Source organism: Leptonychotes weddellii, chromosome 8, assembly GCF_054177405.1.
Source record: "Leptonychotes weddellii isolate Sample4059 chromosome 8, ASM5417740v2, whole genome shotgun sequence".
NCBI lineage: Eukaryota > Metazoa > Chordata > Mammalia > Carnivora > Phocidae > Leptonychotes > Leptonychotes weddellii.
In genome coordinates this window covers 39487319-39503789 of record NC_138376.1, presented here as the reverse complement: position 1 = coordinate 39503789, position 16471 = coordinate 39487319, and the positions used below count along the sequence as shown (strand labels likewise).

The 16471-nt window shown below is 38.6% G+C and overlaps 1 protein-coding gene across 1 annotated transcript in view; it reads left to right on the top strand.

Moving 5' to 3' along the window:
- Positions 1–16471, top strand: part of PKHD1 (PKHD1 ciliary IPT domain containing fibrocystin/polyductin) — a 321184-nt gene that overhangs the window by 296925 nt on the left and 7788 nt on the right. The window contains exons 56-57 of the mRNA XM_081828411.1: positions 12391–12545; positions 13939–14091. Coding sequence (XP_081684537.1) covers positions 12391–12545; positions 13939–14091 — 308 coding nt within the window. The remainder of the gene's footprint in view (positions 1–12390; positions 12546–13938; positions 14092–16471) is intronic.

The window sequence follows — 16471 nt, the reverse complement described above, 5'->3', positions numbered from 1 at the left end:
GAATCATCTGAAGAACTATCATTGCATTCATTCAGTAAATGCACAGATTAATAGCTTTTGAATATTTTAATGTAAAATCCTATTTAAATTTTAATTTAGCATATTTAGAAATAAACAAGAAAAATTACAGGAGGAATGGAAACAAAACTATAAAACACTAGTAAGAGGCATAAAAGGATATTAGAATAAATGGTGATGCATAACATCAACAGAAAGTCTCAATATTTTAAAGATGTCAAATCTAATGCAACTTTAATAACAAGTCAAATATATACATTTGAAATCTGATTCACTAATTCTAAGTCTTTTGGAACAATAAACACTTGAAAATAGCCAACATTACCACTTACTTTTTGAAAAATATATACCTTGGGGCACCTGGGTGGTGCAGTCATTTGAGTGTCTGACTCTTGGTTTTGGCTCAGGTCATGGTCCCAGAGTCCTGGGATCAAGTCCCATGTTGGCTTGGAGCTCAGTGCAGAGTCTGCTTGAGAGTCTCTCTTCCTCTTCCTCTGTCCCTCCCACTCATGCGCTCACTTTCTCTTTCTCTGTCTCTCAAATAAATAAATAAATCTTAAAAAAAAATTATATATGTGTGTGTATATATATATATATATATATATATATACCTTCAGTGTGAATAATTTCCTATTGCTGTTGGCACCAAAACAGAAGAGAATGCCTAGCAATAGACTCAGGTATGTATTATTACTTAGAATTTAAATAAATTTAGCATTTCAAATTAGTTGCAGACTTGTGCTGGAGTAATTGGTAAACACTTTGGAAAACTATAAAATTAGATTCTCAAATTATGCTTCACTCTGAAAAAATTATAGGTAAATTAAAAAAAAAGTAAAAAAATAAAACTATAAAATTATGTGAAGAACATTTAAGTAAATATTATGCAATATTAAATTAGGGAAGACCTCTCTTATCATAAGAGATGCAACAACTATAACAGCAAGAAGTCATAGATTTGACAACATAAAAAAATCGATATTTAAGAAAATTAATATTTTTGCATACCAATTACAAAATGCAAAGGCAGATGATAAAATGGAAAATATTTGCAATTTTTGATAGTACAGATGGAGGGCTAATATTTTTTATATGTAAAGAATACTTAGGAATAAAAAGGAAACAAGATGAACATACTAGAAGAACAAACATTAAAGAGTTTGAATACATGAGCCACAAGAGAAGACACACATCTGACTAATAAACATATGGAAAAATGTTCTTCCCTACTAGAGTTGAAATAAATGTTAATTAAAACAAAATTAAGCACTATTTTAAAATATTTAATTACCAAAGGGGATGATGATTGAATTCCATGTTGACAAAGGGGAGGAGAAGTGGGCATTCAGGCTAATATTACATATTAGCCTAGTTTTGTAAATAAACTAAAATAACATTTATGTATGCATATATGTGGATAGAGAAATGTCTGGAAGGACATACAGCACAGCAAGGATCCCTGTGGGAGAGATGATAGCTGGCTACTGCTTTGGTGTGCTTTTCTCTATGTACAGAATTTCTTCATAGAGTAGTTATTACCTTTCAACACAATTTTTGTGAATTCTTACCCTATGTCAAACATTGAGTTATGATCTGGAAATACAATCACAAGTAAAAATCGACATCGTCTCTGTACCCAGACATTAATGAAATAAATATAAAGTAAATGTAAAATTACATATGGGATAAATGCTATGAAGGAGGGCTTTATAGGATTCTGAAAACATGAATATGCAGGATCTTGAGGCAGTAATGGAGGTTAGAGAAGGCTTCCCTGAAGAGTGATTTCAGAGGTGAGAACTAAACAATGAGTGGGCCTTAATTAAGCAAAGTGGAGTGGGGGTGGGGTGGGGAAAGAGCACTCCAGCAAGAGCAAACAGCATTCAATCATTCAACAAATATCTGGTGGGTACTTACTATGTACCAGGTGTGGCTGTAAGCCCTGGAGATGTAGAGGCAAATTTGAAGAGATCACTGTCCTCTGGGAGTTTATATCTTCATGGAGAGAGAGACAATAAAGAAGCTAATACAGAAATATAAATAACATAGTTGCACATTATAAAATGCACTAGTAAGGAAATAAACAGTGTGGTACAATCGAAAATAGTTGGGGAGTGTACAGGGTACCCTTTTAGATTAAAGGGACAGGGGAGACCTCTCTGGGGAGGAAAAATTTGAGCTGAGATCTGAATGGTAGGAGGCATCCCACTATTTGATGTAGATGCACTAGTGTGCTCAATGAAGGAGGGACATCTGGTCCAGCATTGTCTCTCAGGTGGCCTTTGGGGAGTGGGAGACAGAGAGAAGGTCACTATAGCTGGACCAGAGTGAGCAAAGGGGAGAGTGGTATGATATGGTAGATGCCAGGTCACATGGTACCTTGTTTAGGTGTGAGAGCTCAGAGGGAAAATCACTGAGGGGTTTACGGAGGTCAGTTGATAGACTCTGACTTATGTTTTGAAAACAACTCTGGCTGCTATATAGATGATGAGTGGTGGAGAAAAAAGCAGAAGCTGGGCTATGAGTTAGGAAGCCAGTTGAAGCCAAATATCATGGTGGCTAGGATGATAGAGGAGGCAATGGGAATGGAGAGAGGAGGTGGCACTGTCTGGACATGCCAATGGACTGAATGTTGAGGTGAGGGACGTGCTTCAGATTTTTTGACTGAGCAACCTGATGGATGGTGGAGGCATGCACTGAGATGGGAAGACTGGAAAAGGAACAGATTTGTCAGGGTGGCAGATGGGACATGCTAAGTTGGAGACACCAAGGGGAGATGTCAAGAAGACAATTAGATATGTAGTTTAGGACTCAGGTAGAACATGATAGGTGGTCATCCAGGAAGTAGATAATTTCACTGATCAAGAAAACAGGAAGAGGACGAAACTGGAGCCTGGAAATGAGACTGGGGCCAGTCTAATTCTTTCCAAGTTGATAGAGTCAGCACAGATGATGGAGAAGTAGAGGCCCAAGAGGTGATTCTGTGGTGGGAGGAAGAATGGGCAACATGAGGGACTTGGAGGAAGGCCAGGTTGGCTGACCTGGTGAACAGGGACCCAACACAATAGGGTTCCCAGGAGTAGTTAGTGGTCAGGGTATATTCACTGGCAATATAACAAGTTTAGTTTTTACCCTCCAGGAGCACTGTGTAACTATTTTTAGTTTTTACGAGGATAATATAGATGGGAGGTAGAGCTTGTGATCACATTCCTATATGTAAAAAAAAAAAAAAAATCATTCTAGGTACAATGCAGACAACAGAGGAGTCAAAAATGGATCTAGGGACACCGCTTAGGAAGTCCAAGCAAGAGATAGCATAACTTGTAGTCAGGAGCTGAAGTGCCGATGGAGAGAAGTGGGCAGATGTAGAGACGGGAGATACAAGTCTATAAGATGTATTGGATGTGAGGCACTCTTAGTTTCTGGATTGCAGAGACAGACGGTGGTGCCATTCACTAAAAGAGGACGGAATTTTGGGGAAAAAGATTATGAGTTCAGATTTGGTCATGTTGACTTTGAAGTGCCTGATACCCATATGGATTTGTGAAGTAGACAGTTCAAACAGGGATAAATATGGAACTTTAATTATAAGGCTAGCAGGATGGAATTTGGCAAGAGCCATATGAATGGATTTTTCTTTAAAGAATATGTTAAAAACCTCACTCAGAGTCAGGGCAATTGGCTCTTTCAAAAGAAATTCAATTTTATGAATGAAAACTATCTAGAGTAACTAGCTATTATTTATTGAGCTCTTATCATGTGGGTTTACTCTATGTCAAGCATCTACCAGGCATTTTACATACATTATCTCATTTAAATCTCTCAGTGCTATGTTAGGTATTATGATCTGCATTCACAGATACAAAAACTGAGGATAGAAAAGTTGAGTAAAATTTCCAAGTTTATAAAGCTAGGAGTTTCTAGGGCTGACTTTTTTTTTTTTTAATCATGGTTTGTCTGATTCCATTGCTTATGTTCTAGTGTTCTATATAATAAAAATATTAAGAACAAAATTTCTTAGTATGAGTTCTGATGAGGAGTTTTTAATGAGTTTATATGATTGATAAGTAATTACCATAGTGAATCCATTTTATGGAAAGCCTTCCTTTTTTTAACCTTTTAAAAAATGTGAAATAATTGAAACCTCACAAGAAGTTGCAAAAATAGTAGAGTTCTTATGTACCCTTCACTCAGCATTCTCTGATGATATATTTCATAACCTAAACATGATAAAATCTAGCAAATCGATATTAGTCTAGTATTAACTGAAGTACAGACCTTATTCAAACCATTTCTTTAAACATTGATCTATGGTCTTCTTTATGTTAAAAGTCAGTTTAATAAGTCTTTCTAACGCATTGTTATGGGGACAGATTTTACTCAGACCTCCTTATGGATTTTTGCCAACAGAATTACATATCTGAATTTATTTGTGTTTAATTGATTTATTTTATGAAGAACATTGAAGTGAAATCTTCAGAGGGAAAATTTCTTGTTAAGTTTATAAACTTAGACTTATTCCTCATACCACTGATAAAAGTAGGCTTAGCAAGGTATTTGAAACAATATCATTTTCTTTTGTTCTACATTATAATATAAATTTATCTCTAAGTTAAGTTACTCTTCACTGTCGCTCTGCTTCAGTTGACTTTGGAGGAGACTGATGAACAACATATTGGATTTTTTAGACTTCAGATAAGTCAAGAGAAGTTATAGTGAGATTTATACTTAGATTTAAAGAAATTGGCTTTTTACCCATTGTAAGTATTAAGTAGAGGTCTTACTGTCATGTAAGGGTGACCATGTGTTCTTTGAAGTTAAGTGGTTACTTAATCAATCCTATGTAAAGGTTTTAGGTTTTATCCTGGTTATTGCAAGATTTTAAACAGGGCAGGGACAGGGTCCAATTCATGTTGTAATCTGGTTCATGCTGTGTGAAGAGTTGACTGTTGGTGGGGACAAGGATAGAAGCAGAGAGACTGTTAGGACAGTGAACTAACATTACAAGTGACACATGCTGGTGGCCCAGATTAGGATGGTAGTGAAGGAGGAGGATGGAATGGTGAAGTACATATTGAAGACAGAGGAAACATGGGGTGCTGATGGGTTGGGTAGAAGAAAAAGAGAAGAATCAGGGATTACCATAAAACCTTTAACCTGGGCAACTGGGTGAGGAGTGCTCTGGTTTACTGAGAAGAGGAAATGGGGGAAGAGTAGGTTTACAGGGAAACTTCCTCAAAAGGTCTCACATTTTTTCTTATTCCTTTTCTCATTTACTTTTTAAAGAAAGAAAGTGTAGAGAGCCTTATCCAGTCCCTTTGTCCTGTTGTTGTCTATGGTTCTTCTGTGATATACTAACTTACTCTGGTATTTATAAGGAAATAACTGAACTAAACAACAAATCATTTTTCACCTCAACCTTGCCCCAGGACCCTGGCCTTCTGCGCTGACATCATCGCTGATGTCATCTATTCTGCCATCTCGTGTTCTTTGGCTGTACTTTGTTTGGATACTTCTTGTTCTCCTTTCCGATACATTCCCACTTCAGACATGAGTGTCCAGAACAATTATTTTTACGAGTCTCCCTAAATACTTGATAAGTAAAATAAGGAGGTGCACAGTGCTCTTCGGTCTCCTCTTGCCTTGACACTCCCTGCTTATCCTGAGAATCTACCACATCTTCCACAAGACGTTTAATCTCCCCTCAAGCACACACTGATTTTCTCACCATCTGAATTATAGAATGTGGTTTTCTGATTTATGATGTTAATAAAAATATGCTGCCTGGTGACGGATCCTAAGCTACTTAAGGTGTCTATGTCCTGTTCCTCCAAGTGGCTTCTACAGGGGCAGGAAAATACTGTTTTTTATTGATTGTGTCTATTACTTAGCACCTAGTACACAGCAGAACACAAAGAAGACTTCTAATAAATGCCTGCTACCTTGAATGGATGTGTCTTTTCTGGAAATCAGAATTTATCAAGCCTCTTGATTCAGTGGTATATCATCTAATAAATGAGAATCTTACATTTATTTTTAAAAACCACTATATTTTGCTTATTACTCAGACTTCATTATTCTACTATAACAATTTTGTTTATAGTAGAGTTGGCAGCCTTATTCATTTATTGGCAGGAGTTCAGGATCATGTAAGTAGCCCCCAAAAGAAGATGATTCTGTTTGGTCCAGTGAACGAGTGGGTTCTAATCTCAGATTGGCTATTGTCTCTATGCTGGGAAAAGGCACATGTGGTAGGAACATAGGATGGAAATAGTATGCTACAATGAAAACAAGCTTAAACTTTGAGGGAAGGCAGAACTGTAATAATTCTAAATGTGCAATTAGCTAAATGTATAATTTTGAGCAAACTACTCTTTCTGACCCTCACGTTCTTATTCTGTGATACAAGAATAAAATGGCTGGCTAATAGAGTAGTTAGAGGGATTAAGTGAATTAATGTATATAAAGTGCTTAGCCCCATTTCTAACACAAAGTGAGCCTCAAGACGTGCTAGTTATTGTGGTTATAGTAAAAATAAGTAAAAGTAGCCTTTCTCAATCCATTTGGGAAATTGTGGCAGGCCCTCCCCCAACCTCTCTTATTTCTCTATTTCGACCTCATTAGCATCTATGGAAGAAAAATTTTCTACATGCTCTAGGGTACAAGTGTACCCAGAGCTGTCAGGCTTTTCCTAGCTTTACCACCAGAGAGTAAATTTTTCTCTCTCCTTAGTTTCAGTTCAAAAGTCCAGGCGGCTGTCGTTGATAGCAATGTATTGGATCACTGGAATTTGCTGACAGTAGAACTTAAATGTTTCCATGCCCAAAAAGTCAATGTGTGAGGTGTTGGATGTGTCAGTTAACTCGATGAGGGCAATCTTTTCATAGCGTCTACGTAGATCAAATCGGCACATTGTGCGCTTTAAAAATCTTAAATTTATTTGTCAATTACATCTCAATAAAGCTGATACAATGAAGTCCAAGGGAAGGATTTTCACAGACAAAGGCCGGTTGGATCCCTCGCCTACCCTTTCACGAAGGGTTTGTGGGACTATAATCAGCAGTGTTCACTAGGACACAGAATTAGGAGGGTGGTTAAGCAGAGCAGTTCTCAGAAAAGGTGTGGTGAGGGGTGCCTGGGGGGCTCAGTAGGTTAAGCATCTGCCTTCGGCTCAGGTCATGATCCCAGCGTCCCGGGTTGGAGCCCTGCTTTGGGCTCCTTGCTCAGCGGGGAGTCTGCTTCTCCCTCTGCCTGCCGCTCTCCCTCCCCCTACTCTTGCTCTCTCTCTCTCAAATAAATAAAAATAAAATCTTAAAAAAAAAGAAAAAAAGAAACGATATGGTGGATTTCTTGGAAAAAAAGGAGAAAGGAGGCCAGGTAGACAAATAGCTGACATTTATGATAACTCTTCTTATTACCATCATCAGTGTTGGTATCGTGCCAAAGCCATTCCCTTTCTTCGGTACCTCGCATAATCCAATGCAGGCTGAGGATCCGCAGTACCTTTCAATGGCACTGAAAAAAATGAAAAAAAAAATTAAACTGAAATTTAAAAACAAACCTTCAGTGTTAGTAGAATTCAGAAATCTATGGCTATCCCTATTGCTGGGAAGAAAACATCTTGGACTCTGGACACTCTGAGCCTGTGGTCAAACGCAGCCATCATCATTAAGACCCCCCAGCGTTTAGTTAACAAATCCATTTAAGTGGTAGGTGTTTATATATGGATGCCTTATGCATGGTTGTAAAAACTTTAAAATCAAGTCAGGAAGCATACATTTTTTTCCTTTTTCGTAATTATGTTCTTTTGACCAAAAGTATTATATTTTCTCCAAACTAGATAAAATGTTAGTGCCAAAATAAAGAAAACTGTGCTGACATCTTGTTTATATATTTTTAAAGGTTTTCTTTTGGGAGACTTCTGCAGCGATTATTCATAGTTTCCTCTCTCTTTTCATATGGTTTTCATTTAGGTCCAGTTATGTTGCAAACAACTCTTTTAATTTTTTTGTTGATTTATTGTTTTAGGTGTGTTTTGCTCAGAACAAAAAGGTCTATCCTCTCCCCTGTAGCTATAGGACTCTTATTAGTACTAAGCAGACAGCTGGGCTTCAAGCAGTCCTGAAGATAGGATTTCTTGAAATGGTTGAAGGGTAACCAAATAATAGAAGACTGTGAGTGGAAAGAGTGGATGCTGGAATTGAAGGAAAACTGATACTTGACCTACAGAACCATCTAAGTTCTTGATAACGGGGACCATGACTTTCTTAGAAGTTACCACTATTGCTCTTTGGACACAGAAGTGGAAGGGGCCATACTCCTTTGCCATATGTATACTGTCCTTGTGACATAGGGATTCCCAAGGCTTCAGGAGTATAGGAGAGAGATTAATTTTCATGAACCTGCAAAGTTTCAGAAGACTCGATGGAAAAGGTCAGCTTAAGTTCATTTATCTTTTTCATATAAAACTCAGGCTAATGATTTCAATAGTTCTTTTTTCTTTTTGTCAAGAACATTGATATGTGCTGCAGTGTTTATATAGCTAGGTAGCCATATTTTTATTGAATATTATCTAACAGTATCAAAGTTGAATAGCCACAGAAAGCAAGAATACAACATCAATTGCAAGGCAGTGGAATCTATGATGTCAAAATTGGGTGGAACAGAGGTGGGGGTTGGGTGTTCAGTGGGGAAGAGACCCCCATGGGAAGATTTCTTGAAGGCAAAGGAACTTCATTCAGTTTTTAAGAATGAGTGGACTGAAGGGCAGAGTAAGGACAATGATATTTTAAGTGATGGGTGAGAAGCACATAGCTATTTCTTGGGAGAGTGAGCAGATTATTCTGGCTGGAGCAGAACCCTTATTTAAGGAAGTTAGGGAATGAAGTTTCATTCATTTCAGTTTACATTAGGGTTCACTTTTTGAGTTGTACATTCTGTGGGTTTTGACAAATGTATGATGACATGCATCCATCCTTATCATACCATACACTGCCTTGTTTGCAGTCCCTAAAAATTACAAGCTGGTAGCTGCACCGTTGTTTGAATTGTATGACAGTGCACCAGGAGATGGACCCATCATTTCTAGTGTCCCTCAGCTTCTGAGCAGGTTCAGTTTTATATACAACAGAATTCCTGTACAGCGAAGTAAAAAGAAGCCATCTCTGTGAGCACTCGGTGTAGACACAACGTAGGATAAACATGGTCAAAAAGAATCTTTTGGTTTTTATCTCTTTCTCTTATCCCTAAATTGCTACCTATTTTCTTTTGTTTGAATAGTAAAGCTAATATGAAGAACTAGATAGTGGTATAAATAAATGTGATAATGTTTAATTTACTTTTGGGTCTACCCATTCTTTTTTGTACAACATTGAAGAACATGGACTTCTTTCTAAAAAAAAAAGTCTGGGACAGGCAAGCAGGCAGGGCGGGCTCTATCTTCTACAAACATTGCACATGCCTACTCCCAGTGTTCAGAAGTACAAGCTGCAGCTGTAGTTGGGGCCGTTGGGGTGGAGGATGGAGCCGGTCCCAGCAGAAACTGACTAGCTGGGGATGGTTGTCTACGCAGACTCTGGCCTCATCAAGGTGGGCCTTGCAGGAGGGAATATAGGGCAGGCCTCCTAAGACAGAGACGGAGGGGCCCTAGTGCCCCACCCAACACAGCGTCAGGGGCTCTTTTTAGGCCTGGGCGGAGCTCTCTGGAAGTCCCTAGGAGCAGGTGTGGGCCCTCGTCATGCCTCACAGGCTGTCTCTGGGAGAAACAGCTCATGGCAGCGCTGTACTGTTTCCTGTGGGAGACTACCCTGTGGCCAATGGTCCAGAGGTCAGCGTCGATCTCAAAGTCACTGCCATAAAAATCCCCCGTGTCCACAAGAAATGAGTTTCAACTCATTTCATAAGAAACTTTTCAGAACATTATAGTGCCCATCGTCTGAAGAACTTTATTCAGCAGTATGGATAATAATAAAAGATTATCTAGATAATACTGACTATGAAAGAAAGGATCAGTTTCATTTGTGCTGCTAATTGACTTTGGTGTGACTTTTTATCCATAGCCTTATTTTCTTTTTAAAAAAAGTTTTTTTTTTTCTGTTAAGTTAGAAAATTTAGGTTTAAGGAAAATCACTAATAAACTCACCATCCATAGGTGGACTAACATTTTACTGTGCATCTTTCCTGTCTTCTGTTTTCTCTGCATGCATTGTTTTTATTTAAAAAACAAATTGGGCATATTGTTTTATATCCTGATTTTTTCAATCCAAACATCATGAACAAAATGTCTTATAATTCATGCTCTGCTACAATACACTTTTTAAATGACTGCATAGTATTCCATTGTATGGTTCACAGACTCTTCATAATTTTGTGGATTATCTTGATATCATTCTGAGATGTGGGGGTATTTTTTTTTTAAGATTTTATTTATTTATTTGAGAGAGAGAGAGAGCATAAGCAGAGGGGAGGGGCAGAGGGAGAGGGAGAAGCAGACTCCCTGCTAAGAGCAGAGCCCCATGCTGGGCTGGATCCCAGGACCCGGAGATCACGACCTGAGCCAAAGTCAGACGCCTAACTGACTGAGCCACCCAGGCACCCCAGTATTGCTTTTTATTACCATTTATCTGGGGAAGGACTATGAGTCAGACAGGTGAGGCAGTGTTATTTAGTGGAAAGAACCTGGACTTAATCAGGAGTCTTCCTTTGTCCTGATCCAACCTCTGGCTCCATTCAATGATCTAGTCTTGAGCTTTGTTGTTTCCTCTCTTGGAGTTTAGTTACTTTGCTTTTATTTTTATTTATTTATTTTTTTTAAAGATTTATTTATTTATTTATTTGAGAGAGAGAGAATGAGAGACAGAGAGCATGAGAGGGAGGAGGGTCAGAGAGAGAAGCAGACTCCCTGCCGAGCAGGGAGCCCGATGCGGGACTCGATGCGGGACTCGATCCCGGGACTCCAGGATCATGACCTGAGCCGAAGGCAGTCGCTTAACCAACTGAGCCACCCAAGCGCCCCTAGTTACTTTGCTTTTAAAAACTAGCAGTTGCTTTAATATTCTGTAACTAGGATGTCACTACAAATCAGGAACAAAGGTAAGACTAAATTCTTTCATTAAAATTATAGCAATTGACAGTAGTCTTTTTTTCTGTGACTCTCTCTCTCTAAGCTCAGGTGTACAGACTTGAATTAGTTATGATCTTTGGTTCATAGCAGACTTGTACCATTGACCCACAAACGATCCCCTGTAATTTATTTGGGTTTTTTTTTTTTTTGGTGTTAATATTATATAGAAACACGTGTGTATTTCCCCTCCCTTGCAGTAAACTCTTTAAGGCTGTCTACTAGTCAAAATCTAAGTTGTCATTTTTAAAAATGCAAATGACATATGTTTTATTTACCATTACGCCTCTAGCATCTATTATAGTGTCTGGTGCCTACCAGTGTTCAATCAATAAATGTTTCATGATGGAATAGCCTTCACATGGACTTGTTGCCTGGGTGAATATTTATGGGTAGAGGAGACTCTCTTGTCAAAGCTTCCTAAAATGTGGACATTAGCAAAAGAGGCAGGTTATTAAAATAAACTTATGCCATTGAAGTTGGTAATGACTGTGAATGAAGAATAAAGCAGACATATTCACTAGGAAAAGCTAGGCGGCAGTGAAAGACTGAACAGAAGTTTTATTAAATGTGAGTTAAAAAAATGAAAATGAACAAAACCATCGTTGTTTCATATTGTGGTGGAAGCACAACACTCAAGAAATGCATCCCATTAGTCCCCACAGTAACATGGGAATGTCAGAAGGGAGCTTTCAATATTGGCACTTTTAAGAGGAAGATGAGAAACTCAGAAAAGTGACTTCTTGAGGTCACGTAGCTGGTAAGTGGCATCTCTAGGATCCACATTATATCTGTCTGACCATGAAGGTAGGAGCCTTAATACATGACGATAAATTGTCCAAAAAATGACATAACAGTTCTTTAGAAAATGTGAGAAAAGATTTCTTCTGAAACACGTTTATTATACAAGCTGTTTCCCAATCAGGGAGGAAGATGCCTGCTCTAAGAAACCATGGGTAGTTGGCATATAGTAAACTCTGGAACTTTTACTCTTTCTTGTTCGTTTACCGTGGACTTATGGCTACAGAATCTCTTTGCAATCCTTGTGATGTATACACGTAAGCCACACCATTGACTCCATGAACATTAAACATTTCACAGAAGCCTTTTTTCTCTGTCTTGATTTGTTATTTCTAAGTCAGTCTCCCTGGTGGGAACTGGTGGTTGCAGTGGATTTCCTTTCCTCTTTGGAGTTAGTAGGTGATCTGTATTGCATGGCCAGTAGACTTGATACTATTTTTATGCTGTTACAGAATTATAGTAGAGGACACAGTAGATTGGCGGCCCCATGACAAAATCGTCCTTAGCTCCTCTTCTTATGAGCCTCATGAAGCAGAGGTCCTCACTGTGAAAGAAGTCCAGGCTCACCATGTTAAGATCCATGAACGGCTCAAACACCGGCATGTTGGTAAGGCTTTGGTTTGTTGGGGAAGGGAAAAGGATGAGCCAGGAAGACTGTGTTTGGCAACCTGCCTGGGGATCTTGTGTCCAGTGGCCCTTCAGAGGGGATGGATAATACTTTGCTGCTCCCTAGACTCATCCTAGAAGGCTTTACCTCTATTCCCTCATTAATTGTATTGCTTAACTTTTAAAGAATACTTAGATGTGAAGGAATTTTTTGTTTTGTTCTTTTACTTTTTACATATAATGGCAAGTCTAGAAGCAAGCAGAAAGGTTAAGCATGTTGTTCAAGGTCACTGGGCATTTCCATGGCTAAGCCAGAATAAACCTCAGGGGAGCTGAATTTCCAGTTCATTTCTTGTCACACTGAATCATACAATCACTTAGAATTCGACAGTTATTGTAAATAATGTTTTCTTTCTCCATACTCAGGAATGTGTCCTTCCTGACACTTTATGTACTGACTACTACTACTATTAAAAAGAAAAAAAGTTAAAAAGCCAAATACCTTTTTCACAAAAAAAATGTAAATATTTTTATACATTATGCACAGTTCAAATACTTTGCACATAAATTATAAATAGCCATGAGGTTCCAGATTCAGTCCAAGTAATATGTTTAATCCAAGAACTCTAATAAGTAATAAAACATGGAAATAGAGGGGTTAGGGAATATCTCTTTGTCTCTGATATGGGAGAGGAACATACATGTATTCAGCAGGATTATGTCTAAAGCTATTTCTAAATCATAGTTCCAAGGATGATTTCTTTTTTAAAAAGTGGAGAAATCTCCAGCAGTCCTTGCTAGTAGGATGCAAAGTGCAGTGTAAATGGAGCTCAGTGGAACAGACCAGCAGGGCACTCCGTTCCTGTCCCTGAGGGGGCTCCTTCAGGCAATTCTGAGCTTAAGACCCATCATGAGAGGACACTGCCACTGCTCTTTGTCCCTTTACTCCTATACATTGCTGCTTTAGCTCAGTTACTGCCTCAGTCAGTCTGGGATTCTTCACTCTCTTTGAGGAGGTCCACGGATGATGTACAACCAAACACTCAAGTCTCACGCCTATGAATGAATTTAAGGAAGGAGGTTGGGGACCCCACTAATTGGACAGGTGTGCCCTGACTTCCTTGTCCCAGTACCCACAGTTATTAAGGAGAAATGAATTCTTGCTCGAACACTCTCACTCTGATCCCAAAGAGAGATATGTGAACGAGCTTTTCATTTCTCAGCTGACATTTGTGGAGAATGCCTGAGGAAAAGCAACCTTAATGTTGGTAGGACTTCCGAGGGGAAAGGAGTGTTTTCATTTGTCAGGTTCTCTGGGTCCCCAGCTGGCAATTTCCGAAATAGGTTTTTAAAGTTTTTTTTTTTTTTTTCTTGCCCAATTCCTATTGCCCCAGGAAGCGTCCATGTCATGGAGGATGGCCGATACATTCGTTTGGCTGCAGAGGTTGGACTTTTGACCCGAAATATACAAATCCAGCCTGATGTATCATGCAGGGCGAGACTACTTGTGGGGTCCTTCAGAATATCCAGCAGTGAGGAATTTTCAGGTAAATGGAATTTTAAGTTACTAAGCATTACCGATTGGAGCCTATTCATCTGGGACTTTCAGAAATTCCAACTGTGAGAATTTTCATTTATAAAACAAAATGTTCAAATTAGATGGCTCCTTTGTGCTCTGAGAAGCTATGAATTTTCAGTTCTAATCTGTGCTTAATTATCAGTGTGATGTCAAAATAATATACTAGCGATCAGCACATATGCACATTTTTACCTCAAAGAAAACATCTTCAGCAGATGTGAAATTTCCTCTGCTTTGAAATTATAGATGATTTAATGACCACTTGAGTTTTATCTCTTTCCTGAATTTCTATTACTCTTTCCCAGTAGCATGCTATATCTGATGGCAGGGCTCAGCTCATGCTATAAATTAATAGCATAAATTTAAATAAAAATTATTTCCATATTCTAGACTACTTTAAGGATCAGTTCAATCTTTCTCATTTCTTTCAAGCTTTAACTCTTTTGGAATGCTGCAACATGATTTGATTAGGACCTTGTTCTTAAACTTGTATCCCTTAAATATTATTCTAGAATTGTTTCCTGGTCAAATAAATTCGGGAAAGGATATCACCGTAGCTCCATCTTAGAAGGTCACTGAGTACCTGAATATAATAAAGGCTCTGAGAAGGCCTGGAATAAAGGATCTAACTACTTCCCAAATATATTGAGCATGAAACACTTTTTTGTTGGCACATCTGTTCTACCAGTATGGTAAACGGCAGTATACGTACCGAACTTAAATCAAAAGTTCAGGATTTCTGGCCCATGGAACAAGCTCTCTTTCCATAGGCTCTGTGTCCAAGAGTCCTCAACAGAAGTGACTTTGCTCCTCCCCTCCCCCCAAAAGACATTTGACAGTATCTGGAGACATTTTGCTTGTCACAGCTTGGGGGAGCTTCTTGGCATCTAGTAGGTAGATGCTAAAGAGCCTACAGTGTATCCTGCAATCCTACAAAGCAAGGACAGCCTCCCACAGGAAAGGATTCTCTGGTCTGAAATGTCAATAGTGTTGAGATTGAGAAACCATGCTTTAGAAGACTGAGACACAGGCTGAGTCCTGGTCTTCTGGAAATGAGACAGGGTCCCTTTTAACTGAAACTGCAGGCCATGTGAACATGATCACAGAATAGAAGGCCAATTCTGACAGGTTAGCACCAGGCCAGAACTGAATGAGCAGCAAGACTGACATGGTCTTGAATTTCCGGCATTGCTGATCTAGGGTTTCTTAAATCATCCCGGGGGGGAAGGGATGTTATAGACTGGGATTAATGCCGATTTTCATGCCTATTTTATCTCATGCAATCCTAATATCTTTGTGAGAGAGACATTTTTATAGATGAGGAAACTGTAATAAAATTGCCTGCTTATGTGTGAAACTCACTTAAGAGCTTGTGAACAACTTGAGGGTACGGTTTCATCTTTCATCACCATTTTTCTAGTAAAGGAACTGCTATGTATTGAGTGCTCCATAAATGGGAATAAAGAAAGTAAGTGAAGAGTAAGAAAAGTCATCCAGCTAGAAAGTGGCAGAGGTAACATTCAAATTCAAGTCTGATTCTGAAGCCCTTATTAAATAAATTTTTAATTTTGTAATCATTTTAGACTTCGAGAAGAGTGGCAAACATAGTATGGAGAGTTCCTGTGTACCTTTTGCCCAGTCTTCCCTATTGTTAATATCTGACATATCTGCTACATTTGTCAAAACCAAAAAGTTAACATGGGTGCCTTACTCTTAACTAAATTCAAGATATTATTCAGATTCTACCTGTTTTTCCACTAATGTCCCTTTCTGTTCTAGAATCTAATCCGGTTTCCCACACTAAATTAAGAAGCCTTGCATTTTTCTGTAAATATACTCCAGAGCCTGGATGAAGTGCAATCGGCAGGTGTAGGTCAAGGATGCCAGCTATGGGTGTTGAACAATTATAGGATAGAAAATCGAGCCAGGACTTAAAATTCCTACTTTTAAATTGGAGGCCCCTGTCATTCTTTTTCTGACCAATAACATCCAGCCATTTATACTTAGAATTGTGATTTTCAAAAGGAAAAATAGGATAGTAGTTGTGAACATAATCTTTGTTTAATTCTTCACTTAAATGCTCAAGACATTTTAAGTACTTACTATTTTTTTTTAATTTTTTAAATTTTATTATGTTATGTTAGTCACCATACAGTACATCATTAGTTTTTGATGTGGTGGTCCACGATTCATTGTTTTCATATAACACCCAGTGCTCCATGCAGTACGTGCCCTCCTTAATACCCATCACCGGGCTAACCAATCCCCCCTCCCCCCTCCCCTCTAAAACCCTGTTTGTTTCTCAGAGTCCATAGTCTCTCATGGTTCATCTCTCCCTCCAATCCCCC